The following is a 22,408-nucleotide window of genomic DNA, read 5'->3' as shown; positions in this document are numbered from 1 at the left end:
CTTCAGAGAGTGGTCTTTGGCAAGGGGAAGCCAGGGCACTGCTCCCAATGCAAAGAGGCTGGTTTTGGCTCTGACCAGACAGTAATAATCTCTGCCTTCCCCTGGTTCATCATGCCTGAGGGTTTACCAAACACCCTCCCTTCTCTTGTCTCCAAGCTGTATCAGTCCCTGGGAGGGAGACAAACGGGGCAGTGCTAACCCCATTCTTCACCTGGGGAAAATGGAGCCCTGAGAGGAAAGTGACTTGGGCCCCAAACTCAAATCTAGAGTGTATGTACCTAAAATAATGCTTACAATATCTTTCCTGATGACAAAAGTGGTAACTGCTCAGAATGAAAAGCTGGAAAACACAGAAAGGCTAGAAGACAACTGCTAAGGCCGGCAACATCCTGACACCAGGGGCTTGACCTCTGTGAAACATGCAGGGCGTCTTCCTCAGAGCTCTTCTATGAACATATATTTGTTTCTACAACATGGCACACGGCACACTGACTTGATGGCTCTAGGTCCCCATGGGCTCCCAGATACAGTGTGGCTTCCTGAGATGCCAGAAAGAGGCCCCTGGGGGCAGGAGAGGGCAGAGTGACGCCCTCATGAAGGGTCAAAGCAGGGACATGTAACACATCACATGACATCAATGGCGATGCCCTCATGGCTCTGTATTTCTGGCCTCAGAAGACACCATAGAGGAAGAGGTCTCTGTGCGTTTCAAACCTGACGACTATGAGCTGAGTGCAAAATATCCCACCCTTTGCCCAAGCACCTCTTCCATCATGATTCACAGTCTAATGAGGTCCCAACCCTGACAGGACAAAGTTTAGTTAGACATGCACAGCATGAGAACAAAGAGGCATGGCCAGGGGTGTTCCCTAACACACTTTGAAATGGTGAAGAGAGTAGAAATAAAGTGAATGTCCATCAGTGGGGACATATTAAATAAATGATGAAAAATTCAAACTATAGAGTACTGATAGCAGTTAAAAACAAGGTAGAAGATGACAATGATGATAATAGACTATATCTGCTAAGGGTTTTTCATTATGTCAGGCAAGGCTGTAAGCACTTTATATGCATTAATTATTTAATTGTCACAATGCTCTTACAAGGTAGAGCATCATTAGGGGAATGCTGGGAATATCGTTACTCCCATTACAAGGAGGAGGAAGCAAGGCAGAGGTCAAACAGTTGGTAATGGCTGGAACCTAGATTTAAAGCCATCTGCCCTGTATACATAAATATTTTTACAGGGAGAGTATACTATTAATTGCACAGACAAAAAGAAGAATGAAGAGATTAAAAAACAAAAACTGAGGAAACTAAGTAGGAGACTGAAGTCCTGGTCTGGTTTCTGCTCTGCCATGCAACACTCCAAGTCACTTCTTGCCAATCCCAAATTCCTCTTATGTTGGTAAGTGAGCTGGACAGTCTGGCATGCCTGCTCTGTATTCCTTCTCCTTCTTTTGGTAAGAGCATCCTGATTTCCCTTGGGGAATCTCCCACCCTGCGATTCCACAGGGTTTGAGAGAAGTCCTTGTCTTGCCTTGAGGGTGGGCTAGAGAGCCTGGCTCAGCCAACTGCAGCTCCCCAGCGCCATGGTTGTTTGAGGGGTGGGCACTCGCAAACCAGAACAAACTGTGGCTGAGACAGCTGGGAGAGAGGGAAGTTTTTTTTTTCCTGTAATTGAACATGGAAGGATGGAAGTCTGGTCTGCCTGAGGCCACCATACAGACTGTTCTCTATGTTAAAATGAAGTTAGCAGAACAGAAAATAGAGCCAAGAGAGAGGTTCCTACTAGCATCATTCAGGGACCTAGGTCCAGCTATGGCTGAAGCCAAGCTCTACTCCTGGCCTTTTCAGTTACATGAGTCAATACACTGTTTTTTCTTCAATCAGTTTGAGTTAGACTTCTGTCAGTTGTAACTATTGGGTTGGCCAAAAAGTTCATGCAATTAGGAAATATGTTGTTCAATACACTTCTTGATGATAATGAAAAATGTGTCTTTTATTTTTACTTAAAACCGAATGAATTTTTTGCCAACCCAATATAAGACTCTTGCTTATGTAGCTAAATAATCTCTAAGCCCCTTCAGCCACATGCATCTGTTTTGGACCTGAGGATGCTTTTGAAGGACAGAAGCAGAAACTGTCCCGAGGTATCCTCTCTGACCTGAAGGGGGCAGCCTCTCTCCTGCTGCAGGAAGAGAACTTTGTTCACTCACTGACTAGGAGAAAGTGGCCCGGACAGAGAGCTGTGGTGGGGAACGGGAAGCAGTGAGAGGACTCATCTACGACTGAGCAGCCCCCAGTTTAATATTCCCTAAAGGCTTCTGAGCCCTTGGGCATGAAGATGAATCTAATATACTGGCCCTTAAGATGCACCCTCAGGGCTTAATGCTGGAGCACTAGAATTAAAAAAAAAGAGAAGAAATCAAAATCAAAGGGAAGCATTTCAAAAATTTCTTTGAGTCAACCTTGAAAAAGAACAATCCAATCATTCTGAAGGGAACTATATTAAAAAAATATATATATGTATATATATATATATATATATATATATATATATATATATATTTTCAGGGCAGCAAAGGAGACATAGACATAGAGAACAGGCTTGTGCACACAGTGGGGAAAGGAGAGGGTGGGATGGTTTGAGAGAGTAGCACTGAAACACATACATGACCATAGGTAAAATGCACAGCCAGTGGGAATTTGCTGTAGGATGCGGGGAACCCAAACTTGGTGCTCCATGACAGCCTAGAGGGGTAGGATGGGGTAAGGGGTGGGAGGGAAGTTCAGGAGGGAGGGGACATATGTATACCTATGGTTGATTCATGTGGATGTATTGCAGAAACCAACACATTATTGTAAGTAATTATCCTCCAATTAAAAATAAAAAATGTAACTCCCTAACACTGGACACTGGAGAAGGCAATGGCACCCCATTCCAGTACTCTTGCCTGGAAAATCCCATGGATGGAGGAGCCTGGTAGGCTGTGGTCCATGGGATCGCTAAGAGTCGGACACGACTGAGAGACTTCACTTTCACTTTTCACTTTCACACACTGGAGAAGGAAATGGCAACTCACTCCAGTGTTCTTGCCTGGAGAATCCCAGGGACGGGGGAGCCTGGTGGGCTGCCGTCTATGGGATCACACAGAGTTGGACACGACTGAAGTGACTTAGCAGCAGCAGCAGCAACAGTGGACACTATCCACTGCCGAGAGGCAGAAGCAGAGCCTGGACCCAAGGGCAGCTAATTCATTGACTTCTCTGTGGTTGATGGTTTAGCAAGAAATCTGTGTCCAACTGGGGTTCACCAGGTCAATCAAATTCTCTTTCTTGGGTACACAACCTTGACATATAGAAAGGCAGTCCCAGAGAAAATGAGAGGAGCAGACACAGAGCTACATGGAGAAAAGCTAAGGCCTCTTAACAAAGGGATCCAGAAATTTCTGCTGCTGACATCTTAAGAAAACCTGGTGGTTGGATTTAGAAAGTCCTTCCTATTTCAGGCCCTGAGAGACGGAGCAATGCCACAGCTTCCCCGGCTCCTCCTGGAGAGCCTAGCTGGCTTTTTCCACACTCCTGCTTCCCTTTATTGCCCTTGTCTCCTTGCAGAGGATTCCCCATTAACTGAAGTAATCGTGCAGCCGGTAAAAAGTCTATTCCCTGGAGTAAAAAACAAGCATCCAGACACTGTACTAGAACTAGATGAAGTGTTCTTCATTTTTCTTTATAACTTTGAAAAGAATGGACTCTTTTGGAATTAAGATTTCTAATTTCTCCAGAAAAATCACTAACATGGAAATCTGGACTTCCAGCTTATGGACACTAAGATTGCTGGGGCACACTGTTACTGTTTCATATGATTAGCAATGCCTTATCAATACTGTGCCAACTGGGCTACCTTGACATCATGAAAATCATCTGTAGATCACAACAGTCACCACCACCATGCTCTGCACACTACAGACAGCAAACTGTTCTTCAATGATTACAAGGGTGAGTCTTTTTTAAAGGAATGATCATTTAGAAAATCCTGTGGAGTAACTCTATTGTTTAAAAGTTCCCAGTGCTTGCACTCTTAGATAAACAATCTTCTTTTAGAAATGGGCAACATTTTAGCCATTTCTCACAGCACCTAACCCATTATGCCTTCCTCCACCAAACAGATGTCTAGATGAGGCTTGTTGAGAGCTGATTTGTATGTTTTGGGGGTGGTAGAAGATAGCATCTTTCGGGATTGAGGAACAAGGCAAAGGCATTGCTCCCAGGCTATGTGCACAGCTTCAATGTGAAAAGTCAATGAGAAGAACTGAATATGAAGGTTGGGTTTGCACTCTTAGTTTTGCAGATGAGGAAACTGAGGCCCATAATAGGGAGGGACCCTCCCAGGGTCACAGAGTGAGACAGCAAACCCATATATCAAATAGTGGGTACTTTCTAAGGAGGAAACTGCAGGGAAGGGGTATAAGCTGAAGAGACCCTCAAATCTAGGTTCAAGTCTAGCCTTAGTTACTTAGCAGTGGGTCACTTCGCGAAGGTCATGGCCTCCCTACGCCTGTTCCCACATGGGTAAAATGGGGCTATAACTCCTTCCTAATTAAGGCTGTCCCAGGGAATAACAGAGACACCATATGTGAATGCGCCTGATGCAGCATCTGGCTCAGAAAACTGATTCTCCACCTCCCCGAGGCCGCAGTGTAGGTCATTTCCCAGCACATGGTTTAGGTTCAAAATTCTGAAATTCTCCCTTTTCTATTTTGTATGTAGAAGACAGTCCCTCATAATACAACAGTCTCAGAAAGACTATGTCTTATGGGCTCTGGAGCCCCCAAGAAGCTTTGTGAAAGTTATAAATAGCTCCAGGCTCCGGAACAAAAGGAAGAAACTAGGTCTTCGTGGGCGGAGTGTGCAAAGCTCCTGCCCTTCATCTTCATCATCCCTCCAGACACAGGTCTGTGGCCTCTCCCGGCACACTGACAGCAAGCCTTCCCTCGGCAGCAGGGGCTTGGCTCCCCAGCCCTCCGCTCTCACTCTGCGGGGGATAAGACAGGGGTGTGTTTCTCTTTAACAGTCTGGCTGGAACCAGAGGAGCTGGAAAATGAGTGCAACAACATGTGCCAAGGCTGACAACTTTATAAAGGTCCTTTTCCGTTCAAGGCAGGCTTTGCTGCACCCACCTGCTCTTCCCTCCTCTCAACAGTTTAGAGAATCCCAAAGGTTATTCATGTTAATTACGCACCTCTGCACCACCAGTTCGTCACCAGTTTTGTGCCCGCCTAACCTTCCTGAGACTTCAAACACAAGCAATATTTAAAGATCTTGGTTTGTGCAGTTCTGGCTTCTCCCTTTGAACTCACATTTTGGAAAACCCTTTGCTCAGATCAGATCTAGTTTCGAGATAGGTGTAAAAACAACAACAATAACAATAACAATTTTTTTAAGTATATAGCAAAATCCAACAGTTTCTTCACTCAGTTTTCCTACATGCTAAAACTGATCCTTCTGCAAATATAACACGCAGTGTGTACCAAGCACTCAAACTTTAAACATGGGCTGACAGCAGGAAGGAGGAACTCTGGTTATCAATGCGGTATGTGAGGTCAAGATGCCTGGAACTGTCAGCATGAAATAACAAACCATAAGGACCACACCTCCCCTTAGATGCCAGATGCCAGGTGAATATGGTTAAGGAGGAAAAGGGCTTTAATGTCAAGATTCTTCATGATTCATGAAACGAGAAAAGAAGGAACCAAACTGAAGGAAACATGTTCACGGATGTTTCTGCCTAGGTTTTCAGAATGGAAACAACCTGTATGCCTGTCAACAGAGGAATAGTTGAATTGATGAGATTCCTGAGTAATATTACACAGCTATTAGAAATGTCCTGGAGATGTGACCATAGTGAAAAAGTTAGAATAAAATACATATAGTGTAACCACATTTTTGTGGGGGGGGGGGAACCCCAAACCCAAAACCCCCAAAGCTCTTGCTATGTCTATATATGTTACAGAAACAAATGAAAAAATCTACAGAATGCTAAACTGTTAACATTCTCTACCAGGCAGATTTCGGGTTGGAGGCGGGTAGCAGTACTATTGAATTCATCCCCCAAAAAAGGTGTGGAGAAGGAGGCTTATAACCAGGTGGGAGTTCCATTTTGGTCTCTTTAACAGTGCTCCTAAGTGAGCTGCTTTGCCTGTCTTATCATCATGCTGCCCTCGATAGCATCTTAATGAAGGGAGAGAATTGATAATTGCCTTTATCTTCCAGTCATTATTCTCTTTTTCCTTAAATTTCTGCGAGGCCAATACCACTTAGAAATCAAACCCATCTCTGTAACCACTTTCACCGAGGGCAATTTATCTGCTCCTGGACAAGCATCTGTTACCTTCAGCAGAGGGAGTGAACAGCAACTCAAGTAGTGTCTGGGCTGCGTCCATTTATCTAGCCAACCTTGCTCACTACACCTGGCCCAAGAACCTTCACGCACAAAGGATTTGAATTTAAAAATGTCTCCTTCCTTCCCCGTGAGGAATGGGTCTCAGTCTCAGCAGAAGGAGCATAGACTAGGATCCAGGTTTGAGTCTCCTGTGCCTCCCATGGACCGTGTGAACTGGAGCAGAGAACTCACCCTCCCTGAGGTTCAGTACATGCATCTGTAAAATGGACCAGACAGCCCCTCTAGACACCCATGATTTCAGAGAGGCCAGAATCTCAGCAAGAGTTGTGACAGAGTTTTTGTAAATGACAAGATGATGTTGAAACATAAAGGAGGGAAAAATATCATCAGCCCAAACCTCGAAGTGGGCGCAGGTGAGCTGAGAGGCTGATGGGCCCCTCAGCACAAGCCTTGGCACACAGGCACCTGGATAAATGGCAGGCATTGTTATTGTTCATGGAGGATGCAGCATCCATTTCAAGAAGACTTAGAAAATGCATCCGTTTGCAGAAATGATAAAAGGACACAAATCACACAGCAGCTCACGTGGATGCTGAGTGGTTTTCGCCCAGCATAAATCGTCAGGGATACAGGCCCATTTGATTTTCAGTTGACAGGCAGCCATTTTTGTGTGTAAGCCATTTATCTCTGTAATTTCAACACAAGGGCTGAATTCACTGAGCTCTGTTTTAAAAATTACAGAAAAGAAGTCAATTTGAGAAATGTTATTGGCTGCCATTTCATCTTAAGATGTATGAGCACCTTTAAATCCCAATATTAGGTCTGATGGATCAATAATGGTTGTCGTGGAAGGAACACTATTGTTCAGAAGAGAGAAATTTAATTTCAGGGGAGAGATGACTGAAGTTTCCTGAAGATCACTGATGCTACAGAGAAACCTGAACTTTTTCCTTTCCCAGCTCACAAATCATTCAGGCTAACAGTCTCTTTCTACTCCCGCTGCTCCTCCCTACACAATTGCCTTGCTAACAACCTGGCAAACTAGGGATTCTGGGTCCCTCTCGTCCTGAGCATCTCTGGGGCGCTACTCTTACACTCAAGTACTCCATTACGAAAGTGTCAAGTGAGATTTCTGCACCACACAAATCATGATAAGAACGGTAAGAACTGCTAATACGTACTAAATATATCTTCCAAGCCTGTCACTGTTCTGTAGCAGGACTGACATACCTCCTGGCGCTGTAGAGCGGGAGAGGGGTATGAACAAACTTCAGCCATTCACAACCATTGTATTTGGATGGAGGAAGGTGTGTACCACCGTCACCACCCAAACTCTCATCCTGCACACCACACCACAGACCACAGCTGATTTTGGGTCATTTTGAGATTTACTATCTGTTATGCCTCAGGCATTTCTTGTTAGTCAAGGAAAGTGAGTTATTTAAAACCACAATGTAATATATAGTATAATCAGAAAAGGATCCCATCACCATTTTCATTTTTCACATCCAAATGGCGTCAGTTTATTCAACTGCCTACTTGACATCCTCATTTGGATGTTTTAAGAACATCTTAACCTTGACTGAAATACAAATCTTGATTTTCCCCCAGGCCTGCTCTATCCAGTCTGTAAATGGCAACTCCATCTCCCCAGCCACTCTGGCCAAAAGCCTCAGTGTTATCCTTGACTCCTTTCTTTTTCTTATATCCATACTGTCTGTAAGTAAATTCTGTCATCTCCATCTTCAAAGTGTACTTAGAAAGCAGCCACTGGTAATCTCTACTCCCACTGTGGTCTGAGTCACTGTCCTGCAATATACCCCAACTAGTCTCCCTGTCACTATCCTTGGCCACCTCAGTCTATTCTAACATAGCAACCAAAGAGATCCTTTTGAAAATGAAAACCAGACCCCGGTGCTCTTGGCTCTAAACCTTCCAAGGCTTCCCATCTTACTCACTTCGGTAAAAGCCAAAGCCCCACCAATAGTTGAAGCTCCAATACTCTGGCCACCTGATGCAAAGAGCCAACTCACTGGAAAAGACCCTGATGCTGGGAAAGATTGAGGGCAGGAGGAGAAGGGGATGACAGAGGATGAGATGGCTGGATGGCATCATCAACTCAATGGACATGAGTTTGAGCAAACTCTGGGAGATGGTGAAGGACTGGGAAGCCTGGCGTGCTGCAGTCCATGGGGTCACAGAGTTGTAACAACTTAGTAACTGAGCAACAACAACAAAGCCTCACCATGACTCTGATACTCCTCCAGCCTTGCTTTTCATCACTCTCCTCCCGGGTCACTGAGCACCACAGCCAAGCACGATGGTCTCAGGGTCTTTGTACTTGTTTCCTCTGCCTGCAGGGCTCTTCCCCCAGTTAACTGCTTTACTAGGCCCCTCACTTCTTCATTTCTATGTTCATATGTTAACCTTATCGGCAAAGCATTCCCTGACCACTGAAATAAAACACGCCTTATTCCCATCACTTTCTCTACTTCCTACCTTGCTTCTTTCTTCTCCTATATCACTGAAAAATTAGTATGTTCATTTGTTTGTTTATGACCTCCTCTGCCCAGTAGAATATAAGCTCTAGGATGAGAAATATAAGCCTATTTTGTTCATTGCTGTTTTCCCCAAGGACTAGCCTACACAAGAAGCACACATGGTAGGCATACAATAAATATTTGAACTAATGAATGAATGACTTGCAGAGATAGTTTTAATTGGCTAACAGCCTTGAGTTCTCTTCAAGGCAGGGACAGGCATTTGATCACATCAATATAAGTGAATAGGAGCAGGCTGCATCTTAGGTGGGCTACAGATTGGGGATGGAGGAGTGAGAAAGGAGCCCCTAGCACACATACATGGTTACCTTAAATTCCTGACTTAATTAGCTCTAGATACCTTCAGGAGGCCTCTATGCAGCAGGAGCCCAAGAACACAGAAGCTCTGCCAAAAGCTTCCTTTGGTCCCCAGGGTAATGCACAACTGGTGATACCTTCTGGGCCAGGAAACCTCAGTTCCTTTATATCCCTGGCCTTTCCTGTTTGGGTTCACATCACTACTCCAGAAGATTCCCTGTCTGTTTCTGGGAATATTTATAAACATCGGCTTTCCTGGTTCTCAAGCCCCAGCAACATCAAGGCCACATGATCATGGGAGGAAGCTGGTGGTCCCTCAATAGGACCTAAGCTGCTAGCTCTCCTGGGCCCAGGGAGCCGTTTCCCCTCAGTGCTCTCCCTCTTCTTGATTCCCTATCTTTTTATCTGGATGTTGTGGATAATGCAACAGTCAGCAAACCATGCTAACAAATCCATTTCCAACTAAATTCTATTATTTCTAATAGTTTTTTGGTGGAACGTTTAGGGTTTTCTATACATAAAGTCAGGTCATCTGCAAACAGTGACAGTTATACTTCTTCCTTTCCTTTCTGAATGACTTTTATCTCTTTTTCTTGCCTAATTGCTCTATCTAGGGCTTCAATACAAATGGCAAGAGGGGGTATCTTTGCCTTGTTCCTGATTTTAGAGATAGCTTTAACTTTTCATTATTGAGTAGGATATTAGTTGTGCATTTGTCACATATGGCCTTTATTATGTTAAGATACATCCCTTTTATACCCACTTTTGAGATTTTTTTTTAAATCATAAATGGGTGCTGAATCTTGTCAAATGCTTTCTTTGCATCTATTGAGATGATCATACAGATTTTATCCTTCATTTTGTTAATGTGAATCACACTGATTGATTTGTGGATGTTGAACCATCTTTGCATCCCTGGAATAAATCCCACTCAATCACACTGATCCTTCTGAACTATTACTGAGTTTGGTTTGTTAATATTTCATTGAGGATTTTTACATCTATGTTCATGAGAGATATTGGTCTGTAATTTTCTTTTTTGTGTTGTCTTTGGTTTTAGTATCAGGGTAATGCTGGCTCCACAATGACTTGAAATATACTCCATCCTCTTTAATCTTTTGGAAGAACTGTGTAGAATTTGTATTGTTTCTTAATTTCAGGAGGTGGAATTCACTGTGGAACCTATTTGGGCCTGGGGTTTACTTTGTGAGAAGGTTCTTAATATAATTCTAGTTTCTTTACTAGATATTGTCATTTAGTCGCTCAGTCGTGTCCGATTCTTGCGACTCCATGGACTGTGGCCTGCCAGGCTCCCACATAGGGTTATTTAAATGAATTATTTCATCCTGAGTAAGCTTTGGTAGTTTGTGTCTTTCAAGGAATTTGTTATTTCATCTAAAAGTTGCTGAATTTATAGGAATCAAATTGTCCAGAACATTACTTTATTTTCTCTTAATAGTAATAGAATCTGTAATTATGTTACCTTTCTCATTATTGATATTGTTAATTTGTGTCTTCTTTCTTTTTTTCCCTTATCAGTCTGGTTAGATGTTAATCAATTTAATTGACCAGCTCAAAGAACCATCTTTTAGGTTCATTGATTTTTTTTTCTATTGGTTTTCTATTTCTATTTCATTGATCTCTGCTTTGATCTTTTAAAAACATTTCCTTTCTTCTGTTTATTGCAGATTAACTTACTCTTTCTAGTTTTTAAAGTAGAAGCTGATGTCATCAATTTGAGACCATTTTTCTTTTCCAATATAGCTATATAATGCTACAAGTTTCTTCTTACATGCTGCTTCACTGACATCTCATAAATTCAGATACATTCAGTTTCCACTATCATTCAATTCAAAATACTTTCTAATTTTCCTTTTGATTTCTTCTTTGACCCATCTGTTATTCCTGAATTATATAGCTTCCAAACATTTAGAAATTCTAAGGGTATATTCTATTATTGGTTTCAACATTTATTTTCCCTGTGGTCAGAGAACATAATTTCTATCACTTGAATCCATTTCAATTTATGAAGACTTGTTTTCTGGTCATGAATATAGTCTATTTTAGTAAATGTTCTGTATGCACTTGAAAAGATTATATATTTCGCTACTGAGTGGAGTGTTCCACAAATGTCAACTGGGTCACACTGGTTGACAGTGCTGTTCAAGACTACTATATCCTTGCTGATTCTCTGTCTACTTGTTGTATCAGTTATTGAGAGAGAAGTACTGAAATTTCATAACTGTGGCTACATCTATTTCTCCTTGCAGTTCTACGACTTTTTGCTTCATGTATTTTGAAACTTTCTTGTTAGATGCTTAAACATTTAGGATTGCTATGTCCTCTTGATGAATGATTCCTTTATTATGAAATGACCTTCTTTTTTTTTTTTGAAATGACCTTCTTTATCCCCGGTAATAGTCTTTCTTCTGTAGTCTATTTGACTAGTATTAATATATAGCAATTCCAGTTTTACTAGTTTAGCACAGGAGATCTTATCTATCTTTTCACTTTTAATTTATTTGTATCTTTATCTTTACAGTGTGCTTCTTGCAGGCAGCATGTACTTGGATCTTGCTTTCCTATCTGACAATTTGCTTTGCCATTGAAATAGTTAATATGATTATTTAACATGATTGCTGATATGGTTAGGTTCATCATCTTGGTACTTATTTTCTACTTTTCCTTTCTGATATTTGCTCTTTCTTCCCTATTTTTCTGCCTTCTGGATTAACTGAATATTTTTCATGATTCCATTTTACCTCCTTTGCTGTCTTATTAGCTATAACTCTTTGCTTTTGCTATTTAGTACTTGCTTTAGGGTTTATAGTATAAGCTTTGAACTTATAAATTCTATTTTCAAATGGCAGTATACCACATCACAGATAGTACAGAGAATGTTATAATGGTATACTATCATTTCTCTCCTCTAACCTTTATTGTGGGATACATTTTTATCTATACTTTAAATACAATAATATGTTAATTTTTCACACAGTCAGATATCTTTTAAAAGATTTAAACAAAAAAAAAATTTAAACAGCAAGAAAAAATAGCATATAATATATATCTACATAGTTACTATTTTCAGTGATCATTCTTTGAGAATGAAGGCTCCTATTTCCATCTGATATCTTCCCCTGTCAAAGAATATCCTTCAGCGTTTCGTGTAGTATAAGACTACTGTGATGAATTCTTTCAGCTTTTTTCTAATGCCTGAAAAGTTTTTATTTTGCCTTTATTTTTATATTTTCATTGGGTAGGGAATTTTAGGTTGTCAGTTTCACCTTTCAGTACTTTAAAACAGTTGCTGTGCTGTGCTTTCGCTTGTGCTGTTTTCAGTGAAAATTCTGTCATTCTTATCTTTAGTACTCTGTCTAGAATAAGTTTTATTTCTCTGGCTATTTTAAATTTTGTTCTCTTTATTGTTGAGTTTCAATAATTTTATTATGATGTGTTGGTGTTGTTTTATTCATGTTTCTTGAGATTAGTTTTTACTGAGCTTCTTAGATCTACAATTTCATAGTTGTCATTCACTTTGGAGAACTTCTGGCCATTATTTCCCTCTTCTTCTTCATGGACTCCAATCACATAAATATTCAACTGTTTAATGTTATCAACATTCATCAATGCTTTTTTCATTTTAAAAAATGTTTTTTCTACCATTTTTATTCTGAGTAATTTCTTTTCCTCACGTTCACTAATTTTTTTGTGTGTGTGAAATATCTGTCCTGTCATTCATCCTATATATTGCATTTTTCATCTCAGACACTGCTAGTTTCACTTCTAGAATTTGAGTCTTTTTAAAAAATTATTTATTTATTTATTTTTGGCTATGCTGATTCTTTGTTGCTGTGTGAGCTTTTCTCTAGTTGTGGCAAGCCGGGGCTGCTCTTTAATTGCAGTACTCGGGCTTCTCATAGTGACTGCTTCTCTCTTGTGGAGCAGGGGCTCTGGTGTGTGTAGGCTTCAGCAGTTGTGGCTCCCACGCTCCAGAGCACAGGCTCAACAGCTGTAACACACAAGCTTAGTTGCTCTACGGCATATGAGATCTTCTCAGATCAGGGATCGAACCTGCGTCTCCTGCATCAACAGAAAGGTTCTTAACGCTGAGCCAACAGGGAAGCCCAAATTTGAGACTTTTTACACCTTCCAAGGCTCTACTGTCTTAAATACATGGAATACTGTTATAATAAGTGTTTTAGTGTCCTCTGATCATTTGAAAATCTGCATCAACTTGGGGTCAACTTTGATAAGAGTATTTTCCTCATTATGGGCCATCTTTCTCTACTTTTTTGCACGTCTGATAGCCTCTGATTATATTTTATCTTGGTTGGTGCTGAATATTTTGTTATAGTTTCTCGAGCTTTGTCCTGGGAGGAAGTTACTTGGAAACAGTTTGATCCTTTTGGGGCATAATTTATGCTTTTTCAGACTGGTCCAGAGCAGTGTTCAGTTGAGGGCTAATTAGTCCCCACTGACGCAAAACTCTTCTAAGTGTGAGGTCCAGTTCTCTGTGAGTTACAGATTACGAGGTTTTCCAGTCCGAGTGGAGGAAAGCGGCACGGTTTCTGGCCCAGGGTGACAGCGAGCACTCTGTGCTCCCATCCGCCCGGGCGGCTCCTTCCCCAGTCTCCCCACACCATCAGCACAGTCTACTCCGTACTCAGGGGGTCTGGAGATCTCTGCAGATCAGCCTCCACACAGCTCTCTCCTCTCCAGTCCCCTGTCCTGTGAACTCTGGACTCTCAGCTCCATCTCTTCAACTCAGGAAGTCCTCAGGGTTCTGCTTGGGGACCTCCCTGCACCATGCCCTGGAAACTCTAGGGAACAAGTTGTGAGGTCCTTGTAGGATTCTCTCATTTATTTCCCATCTCTTAGAGATTACTGTCCTTCATTCTCTGAGGTCCACAGTTTTAAAAACCATTATTTCACATATTTTACTTTTTGTTTTCTTTTGGTTGTTTCAGTCGGGCAGGTAAACTTGGTTCTTGTTATATCTTGGCCCCTAAATACGAATTTTATGTCTACATGTACATTCATATTGGGGCATTATCACTACTGCTACTTCTACTACTACCGTAGCGGTAACTGTGATTGACTTAAATTTCCTGTGCCAGCAAGTTATCATTTTTTTCAGAGAGTATATTTAATAAACATATGTCAAAGGTAATAGGCTACAACTCCCTCCCTTGCTGCCTTTGTAGCTTGTTGGGGATGTAAAGGCACTCAATAGAATCCAGGCCTATTATAATAATATGAGCTTATAAATTCTTTTGAAGAAACCAAACACATACCATAAACTATGTTAACTGAACAAAAAGCAAAAAGGAGCATGGAACCAGGAACCTGGTAGACTTGGGCCTTTTATTATAACAAAGATGCCATTCAGTTCATCATTACTGAAAGCTATACTCATGGAGTGGAAAAGGCAGGTCAGGATTGTAGGCTGCTTTGATCGCCACCATGCACAGACTAAGGGTTCTGATTGCCCATCAGAAGGGTTCTCCCAGGGATCTTTGGACCCAGGACACTTCTAGCAGCTGGGACTCCATTGCCATCAGCTCTGTGCCCTGGAGGGGCTCCACGTGCAGCTGCCAAACAGGCCACCAGGGCCCCCCCAGGGGAGAAGGAAAGTGGGCCAGCCCACCAGCCATCCTCTGTTCCCGCTCCCTTGGCAGGAGGTGCAGAGGGCAGGCCCGCTCGGAGCCAGCTGGCCACCTCCCCTATGCAAACCCAGCCAGTGGGGCTGTACCGCCCCGTCTCCATTCTCCATGGCTGTACGGTCCCCCACGCAGCTTCTGGAGGAAGTGAATGCTGCTGGCACAAACAAACAGCCCTTCAATTCTGCTCCTGACGTGCTGTTGCCAAAATTCAGTCTGAAGGAGCTGAAGGCAAACATAAACCTCAGCTCCTGCCAGAGAGGTTGTTTAAGCTAAAAGAAACCAGCAAGACCAAGCAGCTCGACTGCTCTAATTTCCTTGCACATTTCCGCTGTCAAACTGCAGGAGAGATTCCCCCGCCCACTGCACTTCCCCTGGAAAAAGAAAAAAGTTCTTCAAGAAACCTGTCAACTCATTTATGAAAAATCAGCTTCCACGACAAGATTCTAAAAAAGGCGGGGGGTGGGGAGCGTCAGGAGCATTGGATTAAGCGACATCTTTCACCATAACCTGGATACTGGCTGGGTGGGTGGACTGGTAATAGAGAAGCCTTAGGCAGAAATCACACCCACCCAGAACTGGGCTTCCTTCCCTTAAACCCAGACCCTGAACCCCTCTGCCAGGCTGGTGAAGCTCATGGTCATTTCTCAGAATAATGTTTACAATGAATAAAATAAAATACATGAGCTTGTAAAGAAAACCAGTTAGGCTGAAATACAGTTATCAAAATAATAAAGAAATGTGAAATAGAGTCATAAATGTGCTTCTTCACTAACACATTAGATGACAAGATCAAGCAGAAGTTCTAAAATCTACCTTCATCCCAAAGCAGTGATGAGTATCTGTGACATTTCAAGATATCTGTAAAGCGATGGGAAAGTAGATGATTTCTTTTGGCGACAACATCATAGGTGCTTCATTGCCTACATTCATAACTGAAGCGAGCACTAGATTTCAGTGAGAGGTTCATGAAAAGAAAAATGCAAAGTTGTTTTCACCCAAGTTTACAGACCCTCCTGAATTTTATTCACAAACCTCTTTGTGGGTCCTGGGACTCCTTGAAAAGGAAGACCTTTCTTTTTCTTGGCTGTTGGGAGATAGCACTGCACTGGGAGACAAAGGGGCACATCCCCACCCTGGCTTCCCCTCTAACAGCTGAGAGACTCACCCTGTAAGTCAAAGAATGTGCACTGTCTTGCCTAGCTCTCTACTTGCAATGAGGTCTCGCAAAGGTTGGTGTAGGGTGGGGGTGTTCTCTGGGGTTCCAAAGAACCCTATGCCCATCTCATCACTGGTTCTCATCTGTGGTGTAATGACCTGCTTCTGCCATCTGCCTCCACCTCTTGCTCTAAGGAAGCAATAGGGCTCATTTATCAATGTGTTCCTGGTATTAAGAACAGGGCTTGGTACACAGAAGACCATGAATATCCACTTACTAGATGAACAGATGAATGAGTGGATGAAAACTTCTCTTATTATAAAAAAAATTCCTTGTTTCACACCAGCAGTTCTCAACCCTGTCTACATGAGAGAATCGCATCCTGAGATTTTAGAAAATCCTGAGACCCAGGCTATACCTCCAGAAATTCAGACTCCAGTGGTTGGGGTGGGGCACCGGCTTTTATAATTTTTAAAACCACCCCAGGTACAGCCAAAGTTGAGAGTCTACAGAACCACAGAGCAGTGGCTGAAGTGAGAGTATAATGCTCCCATATGAACTTTCCTAGACTTAGAAAGATGAAATTAGTGCAGAAACTGAACTCTGCAAGGGGCTAAACATATAAATTGAGTTTCTGACCTTTGGAGTCAGGTCACAGTTCTAAATCCAGCAACATCCGAAATATCTGAACTACATTTTCAGACTTAGATGAAAAAAATCCCAGGCCTGATAGTGAAGACCATGAAACAAATTGCAACCCCTCGGGCAAGCCCTGCAAGGCCCCTCCCTCCCTCCCCTCACTGTAAGAAATCCACAGGTCTGGGCAAGCAGCACACCTTTGCGTGAAAATTCATAGTTGTGTGCTTTCCTCATCTATACGGTGGAGATGATAATAATAATACCAACCCTAAAGTAATGCTGCAGGGACTGAAAGAAGTAAGGGGCCAAAAAGCATTTTTAGGTAGCCAAACATGCTACCAAGATTCTTTATTATTATACTCTACCAATTGAGCTCGTAGTGGTGGAAAGGCCTAATGACTCAGATTCTAGGTCAGACTCTCTGCATGCAAATTCTGGCACTACCTCTTACTAGCTATGTCATCTAATACTAATTATTTAACTCTTTGGACCTCATTCCATCTCCCAGGGTTTTGGGAAGGTTTGGCTGAATTAACGTACTTAAAGTACCATTGGTTCTAGAGTTGGTAGATGGAGACTATTACATTTAGAATGGATAACAACAGGTCCTAATGTACAGCACAGGGGACTATATTCAATACCCTGTGATAAGCCACAAAGGAAAAGGATATTAAAAAAAGAATGTATATATAAAACTTGAGCTTTGCATCAGAATCACCTGGAGGGCTTGTTAAAACACTGATGGCTGAGCCCCTACGCAGAGCTTTTGATTCAGTAAACCTGGGCTAGGATCCAGAAATTTGCATGTCTAACAAGCTCTGCTGGCCTGGGAACCACACTTTGAGAACCACTGGCTGAGAACAAGGCCTGGCATACAGTAAGTATCTAATAAGTGTTAGCTGTTACTATCTTTCCCTGGCCTCTAATTTTGTAGCCCCTGAGCAAAGCAGTTTCTGCTCCACTGTTCCTCATAACTGCCTTCACGAAAAAAATAAACTTAAAAAAGTTTTTTTTAATTTTTTAATCGGATACAGCCGATTAACAATGTTGTGATAGTTTCAGGTGAACGGCGAAATGACTCAGCCATACATATACATGTATCGATTCTCCCCCAAACTCCTCTTCCACCCAGGGTGCCATATAACATTCAGCAGAGTTCCCTGTGCTATAGAGTAGGTTGGTTAATAAGTAGGTAGGTTAATAAGTAGGATAACTTATTGTTATCCATTTTAAATACAGCAGCGTGTACAAGTCCATCCCAAACTCCTTAACTATCCCTTTTCCCCGTCCTTCCCTCCTGGCAACCATAAGTTCATCCTCCAAGTCTGTGAGTCTCTTTTTGTCTTGGACGTAATTCTGAAATCTGCTAGCAGTGGATCCCAAGGTGTGGACCCCATGAACACCACATGGGAGCTTACTACTAATGAAGTTCTTGGGCTCCCACCCAGATCTATTGGATCAGGAAGTATGGGGTTGAGGCTCAACATCTTGTGTTCCAACTAATAGCCCTTCACATGATTCTGAAGCACAGCAACTTTAAGACATACTGCTCTATTAGAAAGTCACCATGACCACCACAATACTCCTCGCAAAAGTGAAAGGCAGGATGGCTTAAGATCCAGAGTAGAGTTTTTGGTAGAACTGGAGCTCAAGAACGGACCCAGCTTCTTAGTCACTGTGTGGCACTACATGAGTTGCAGTACCCCTTTAAGCTTCAGTTTCCTCATCTGTAAACATGGGCATCATCACGGGGCCTACACTGCAGGGAACGGACATGACATAAAGTGCTTGGACACACACTACGTGTTCAAACAAAGTTAGCGGTCACTGTTATCCTTATAATCATGATGACATGTACACTCTCAAAATGATTTGGGATAGCTTATAACCGAGACACAGACATAAAGGTGCATAAGATAGCTAAAATAAAGAGTTAAAAAAAAAAAGAAATAAAAATGTCACACACAGAAGGTGGAGCAAGGGAGCGCTGAAACTGTTGTTGCAATTGTCTTGCAACTTGAGGTCTGGACTTCCCTGTGGGCCAGAGTCCAGAGAGAAAATACAGAGATCCTGGTTTCCACCGCATGAATAGAGGAAGGAGACCAACTCTTTAGGGGAAACAATACCGTCCCTTGGCCACACCAGCTCTAAATTCTAGGAGAATCTGCTCCCAGGAACCTGTGCACAAAGGCCCTGGATAACAGAGGGAATCTCCTCCAGCAGTGCTTTATGTACCTGTTTCTTTAATCCTCAACGAGAGTCAAGGGCAAAAATCCTTAGATCCCAGAAGATGAGAGAAGTTATACTCACTTTGGGTGCCGAATGTCAGGGAGAGAGCGATTCAGGGAGATTTTATCGCTGACGTAAATGTTAAATCCATTTTCTCGGTACGCCTGGTCCACTCGCTCAGCATAGGTCAATGGGAAGGGCCTCCCTTGTTCTCCGTCTCCTAGGAGCAAAGAGCAAAATCAGGGTTGCCAATTAAATGCAGTGGGAAAGGGAAGAGGAAAAACGTGCTTAAATCACCAAGAAAAGTCCTTACACTTGATACAGAGTGTTTCTCCAGAATCTGCAGGGCTAAAGAGAGGAAGGGAGTGAGACTCAGGCACGGCTGTGTCACGCACTGCAGCTCTGTCCTCCTGTAACCTCCACAACAGGCTGTCAGGGTGGACATGTGAGCCCTCTTTCTACAGAGAGAAAAGCCGGGACTTGGGACTTCCCTGGTGGCCCAGTGGTGAGGAGTCCGCCCGCAAACGCAGGGGTCACAGGTTTGATTCCTGGTCCAGGAGGGTCCCACATGTCATGGGGTGACTGGACCTGCGTGCCACTACTGCTAAAGTCAGCGTGCTCTAGAGCCAGGGCTCCACAGCAGGAGAAGCCACCACAACGAGAAGCCCACTCACTGCCACTGGAGGGTAGCCCCACTCGCCACAGCTGGAGAGGTCCAGTGTGGCAACAAGGACCCAGTGCAGCCAAAAATAACAGAAAATAAAATTATGCAATAAAAAAGAAAAACCAGGACTCAGAAAGGTTATAAAAATAGGTCTCTGGGCTCCAATGCCCATGCTTCCCCCGCCCTCTGCCAGGAGCCCCAAACATCCCTGACCCTGAAGTCCGCCCACCTGGATGGGAGGCCAGGTCACCTGCCTAGGAGCTGACCCACCTTGGGCCAGTCACACTAGCTCTGTGAACTGTAGCTTGTTCCTGGCTGGTACCCACAACATCCTGAGACAGTCAAATGAGAGGCTGCATACCTGAGAGCTTTCTGTAAAGATAAACCCTATTAACCATGTGAGGAAACACTGTGATTCCTCTCCAGGAGACTCGAACTTTACATGTAAATCAAAATTGCCACAAATGATCAAAGATGCTTTGATTTTTTTTTAAAGCCAGCAAACTAATGACGATCTGCCTTGCCTAAGCCTGAACTGCCTGAAAAGTGTGGCTTAGTCAGGGCTCTGGGCGGATCCAGTGCCAGCTTTCCTTTCTCTGTACCAGCCATCTGCGGAAAGAGTCCCTGATGCTCCCGGAAATTACCCTCTGGGCTTCCGGGGGGCAGATGGTACGTGCTGATGTCCCCCCAACCCCTGCAATAATAGACCAAGCGCCTGCCATTGGCGACAGAATGGAAGAAATGGTAACAGAATCAGCTAACTGAAAATCATCTCATCTTTTGGAGCCCGTGGCCTGAGCAACACCCCGTTTACTTTGCAAAGTAAATGCTGTCAACATCAGCGTGATGAGAAGGTGCAAGTAGAGAGGTGGAGCCCGGGGCGGTGCCTGCTCTGATCCAGCCCGACGATGGAGAGGATTCTGCTGCCTGTAACTTGCATGGTTCTGGGAGAAGACATTGCTGGCCAGTGCCCAGCATGATCCCACAAGGGACACAAATGCTGCAGGCAGACAAAGAAGGGCAGAAGCATCTGTTTGGGCAGGGAGGCAAGCTCTGGTGGAGGGGGCAGTGCAGGGGAGTGATTCTGAGTTCAGGCCCTGGAGCTGCACAGAGGGGAGTTTGAAGCCCAGCCCTGCTGCTCCTGGCTGTCATCTTGGAAGTGCCTTCAGCTTTTCTGTGTCTTGGGTTTTTCCCTTAGAGTTCATTGGGATGAAAAGGTTCAGTGTGATGATTAAGGGGGGAATGCAGGGCAAGACGCCCGGCACACAGTGAGTGTTCAACTTGGGCTGGTTACTATTATTCTTAATAATGTCACCACTGCTTACTCTTTTCTGGCTAGTGAGCCCAATGTTCTAATAATTCTGGTATAAGTGCCTGGGAAATCAAATGTTTCCTTTCTTAATCTAAGCAGCATTCCAACCCTTCATTCTAAATCACTGGCAGATGTGTCTTTTGATTTCCCTGACCATCAGTTACTATGTCAGCTCTATTCAGAGCTTCTTGTAATCTGGTTTTGTCACAGTGTAACATTTTAAGAAAGAAAATCAATAGTGCTGGGTACCTCTGATATAAAAATGAATAAAACACAAACCCCTTATATTTCTTTTCAGTATTGTAAAGCTATACTTTGTCATCTTCACAACAATACCCTTTGGTTATCAACGTAGGAAGCATGAGCCCTGAGGACAGAGGGGAAACCGAGGCTCCAGGAGTCTGGAATTCATCTGAGGGTCAGATGGCTGGTAGGTGGCGTCAGAGCTGCTCTCCTGGCTCCTAGGCAGGCCCTTTGGAGATGACTCTCCACATGATTTCTGCATACCTCACTCATTCCAACTCTGCAGTGGAGCAGGAGCTGTTCGAAAGGCTCATCAGGTGAAGAAAGCTTCAGCAGAAGCCCACGAGTTTCACTCAGCCTTGTGACTGTGATGCTGGGGAGGGATCAACTCAGCCCTCCAGACCTGGGTTCAAGTAAGCCTGCCTCTTTCTCACTGTGTGTCTGCAGGTAAATTACCCCACCTCTCTGAGCTCCAGGTTCCTTCTCATCAAATGAGCTACAAAGGTTGGTTAGGGGTTTCATCAAGAAAACGTGCAAAGTGTGGATCGTGGGCCTTTTCGCTGTTGGTGTTCAGTAAATGTGGGTTCTTATTATTACTGCTCCTCATTTTAGTGGTAACGTATCTTCTAGGAGGGAGACATTTTTTATCACCATAGAGGTTTCAGGGCAAAGGCCTGAAAGCAGTGGATCTGATGATGTGAATGGAGAAAGGGGTCAGCTAACAGGTGAAGGAGGGGAGAGGGCTGGCGCCGGAAACCAGGGGAAGGGATAATGGCAAATGGACAGGGGGTCAACAGGAGGTCCAGATGCCCCCATAAAACACATACACACACATGCACATGTGCAAGCACTCTCCAGGGGACCCACCCGTGGACGCCCGGCCCTTCGTACCTACACGCTGAGCATCCCTCTTGATGGCTTCTTTGTCGTGCCAGTCCTTCAGTTTCTGCCTGTCTCCAAAGAAAAAGCTCTTCTTTGGTTGACTGTGTGAGCCCTTAAAAAAAGACAAAAACTATGAAAAAGAAGAAAAGGGAAAATAAGTTTAATAACAAAGAAACCCAGCGAGTACACGGCCTAAGGGATGAATGTCTGCCATCAGTGGTTCATTCATTAATTCCCTCAGAACTTGGATACTCCTGCTCACCTGGCCAGCCAGGTGTGCAAAGTTCACAAAGATGACACACAGTGCCCACCCTCCTGGAACTTATAAACCTGTGGGAGAGAACGCCGATGGA

General features: G+C 43.4%; 1 protein-coding gene across 2 annotated transcripts in view; it reads right to left on the bottom strand.

Moving 5' to 3' along the window:
- Positions 1 to 22,408, bottom strand: part of GALNT10 (polypeptide N-acetylgalactosaminyltransferase 10) — a 215,968-nt gene that overhangs the window by 96,412 nt on the left and 97,148 nt on the right. For both annotated transcript variants that reach the window (XM_043913369.1, XM_043913370.1), the window contains exons 2-3: positions 22,065 to 22,167; positions 19,036 to 19,174 (exon numbers count right to left, since the gene is read on the bottom strand). In XM_043913369.1, the coding sequence (XP_043769304.1) occupies positions 19,036 to 19,174; positions 22,065 to 22,167 (242 nt within the window). The remainder of the gene's footprint in view (positions 1 to 19,035; positions 19,175 to 22,064; positions 22,168 to 22,408) is intronic.

The sequence above is a fragment of the Cervus elaphus genome, chromosome 9 (genome assembly GCF_910594005.1).
Source record: "Cervus elaphus chromosome 9, mCerEla1.1, whole genome shotgun sequence".
NCBI classification, from domain to species: domain Eukaryota; kingdom Metazoa; phylum Chordata; class Mammalia; order Artiodactyla; family Cervidae; genus Cervus; species Cervus elaphus.
Note: the sequence above shows the minus strand (reverse complement) of the source record. Positions and strands in the feature narration are given on the sequence as shown.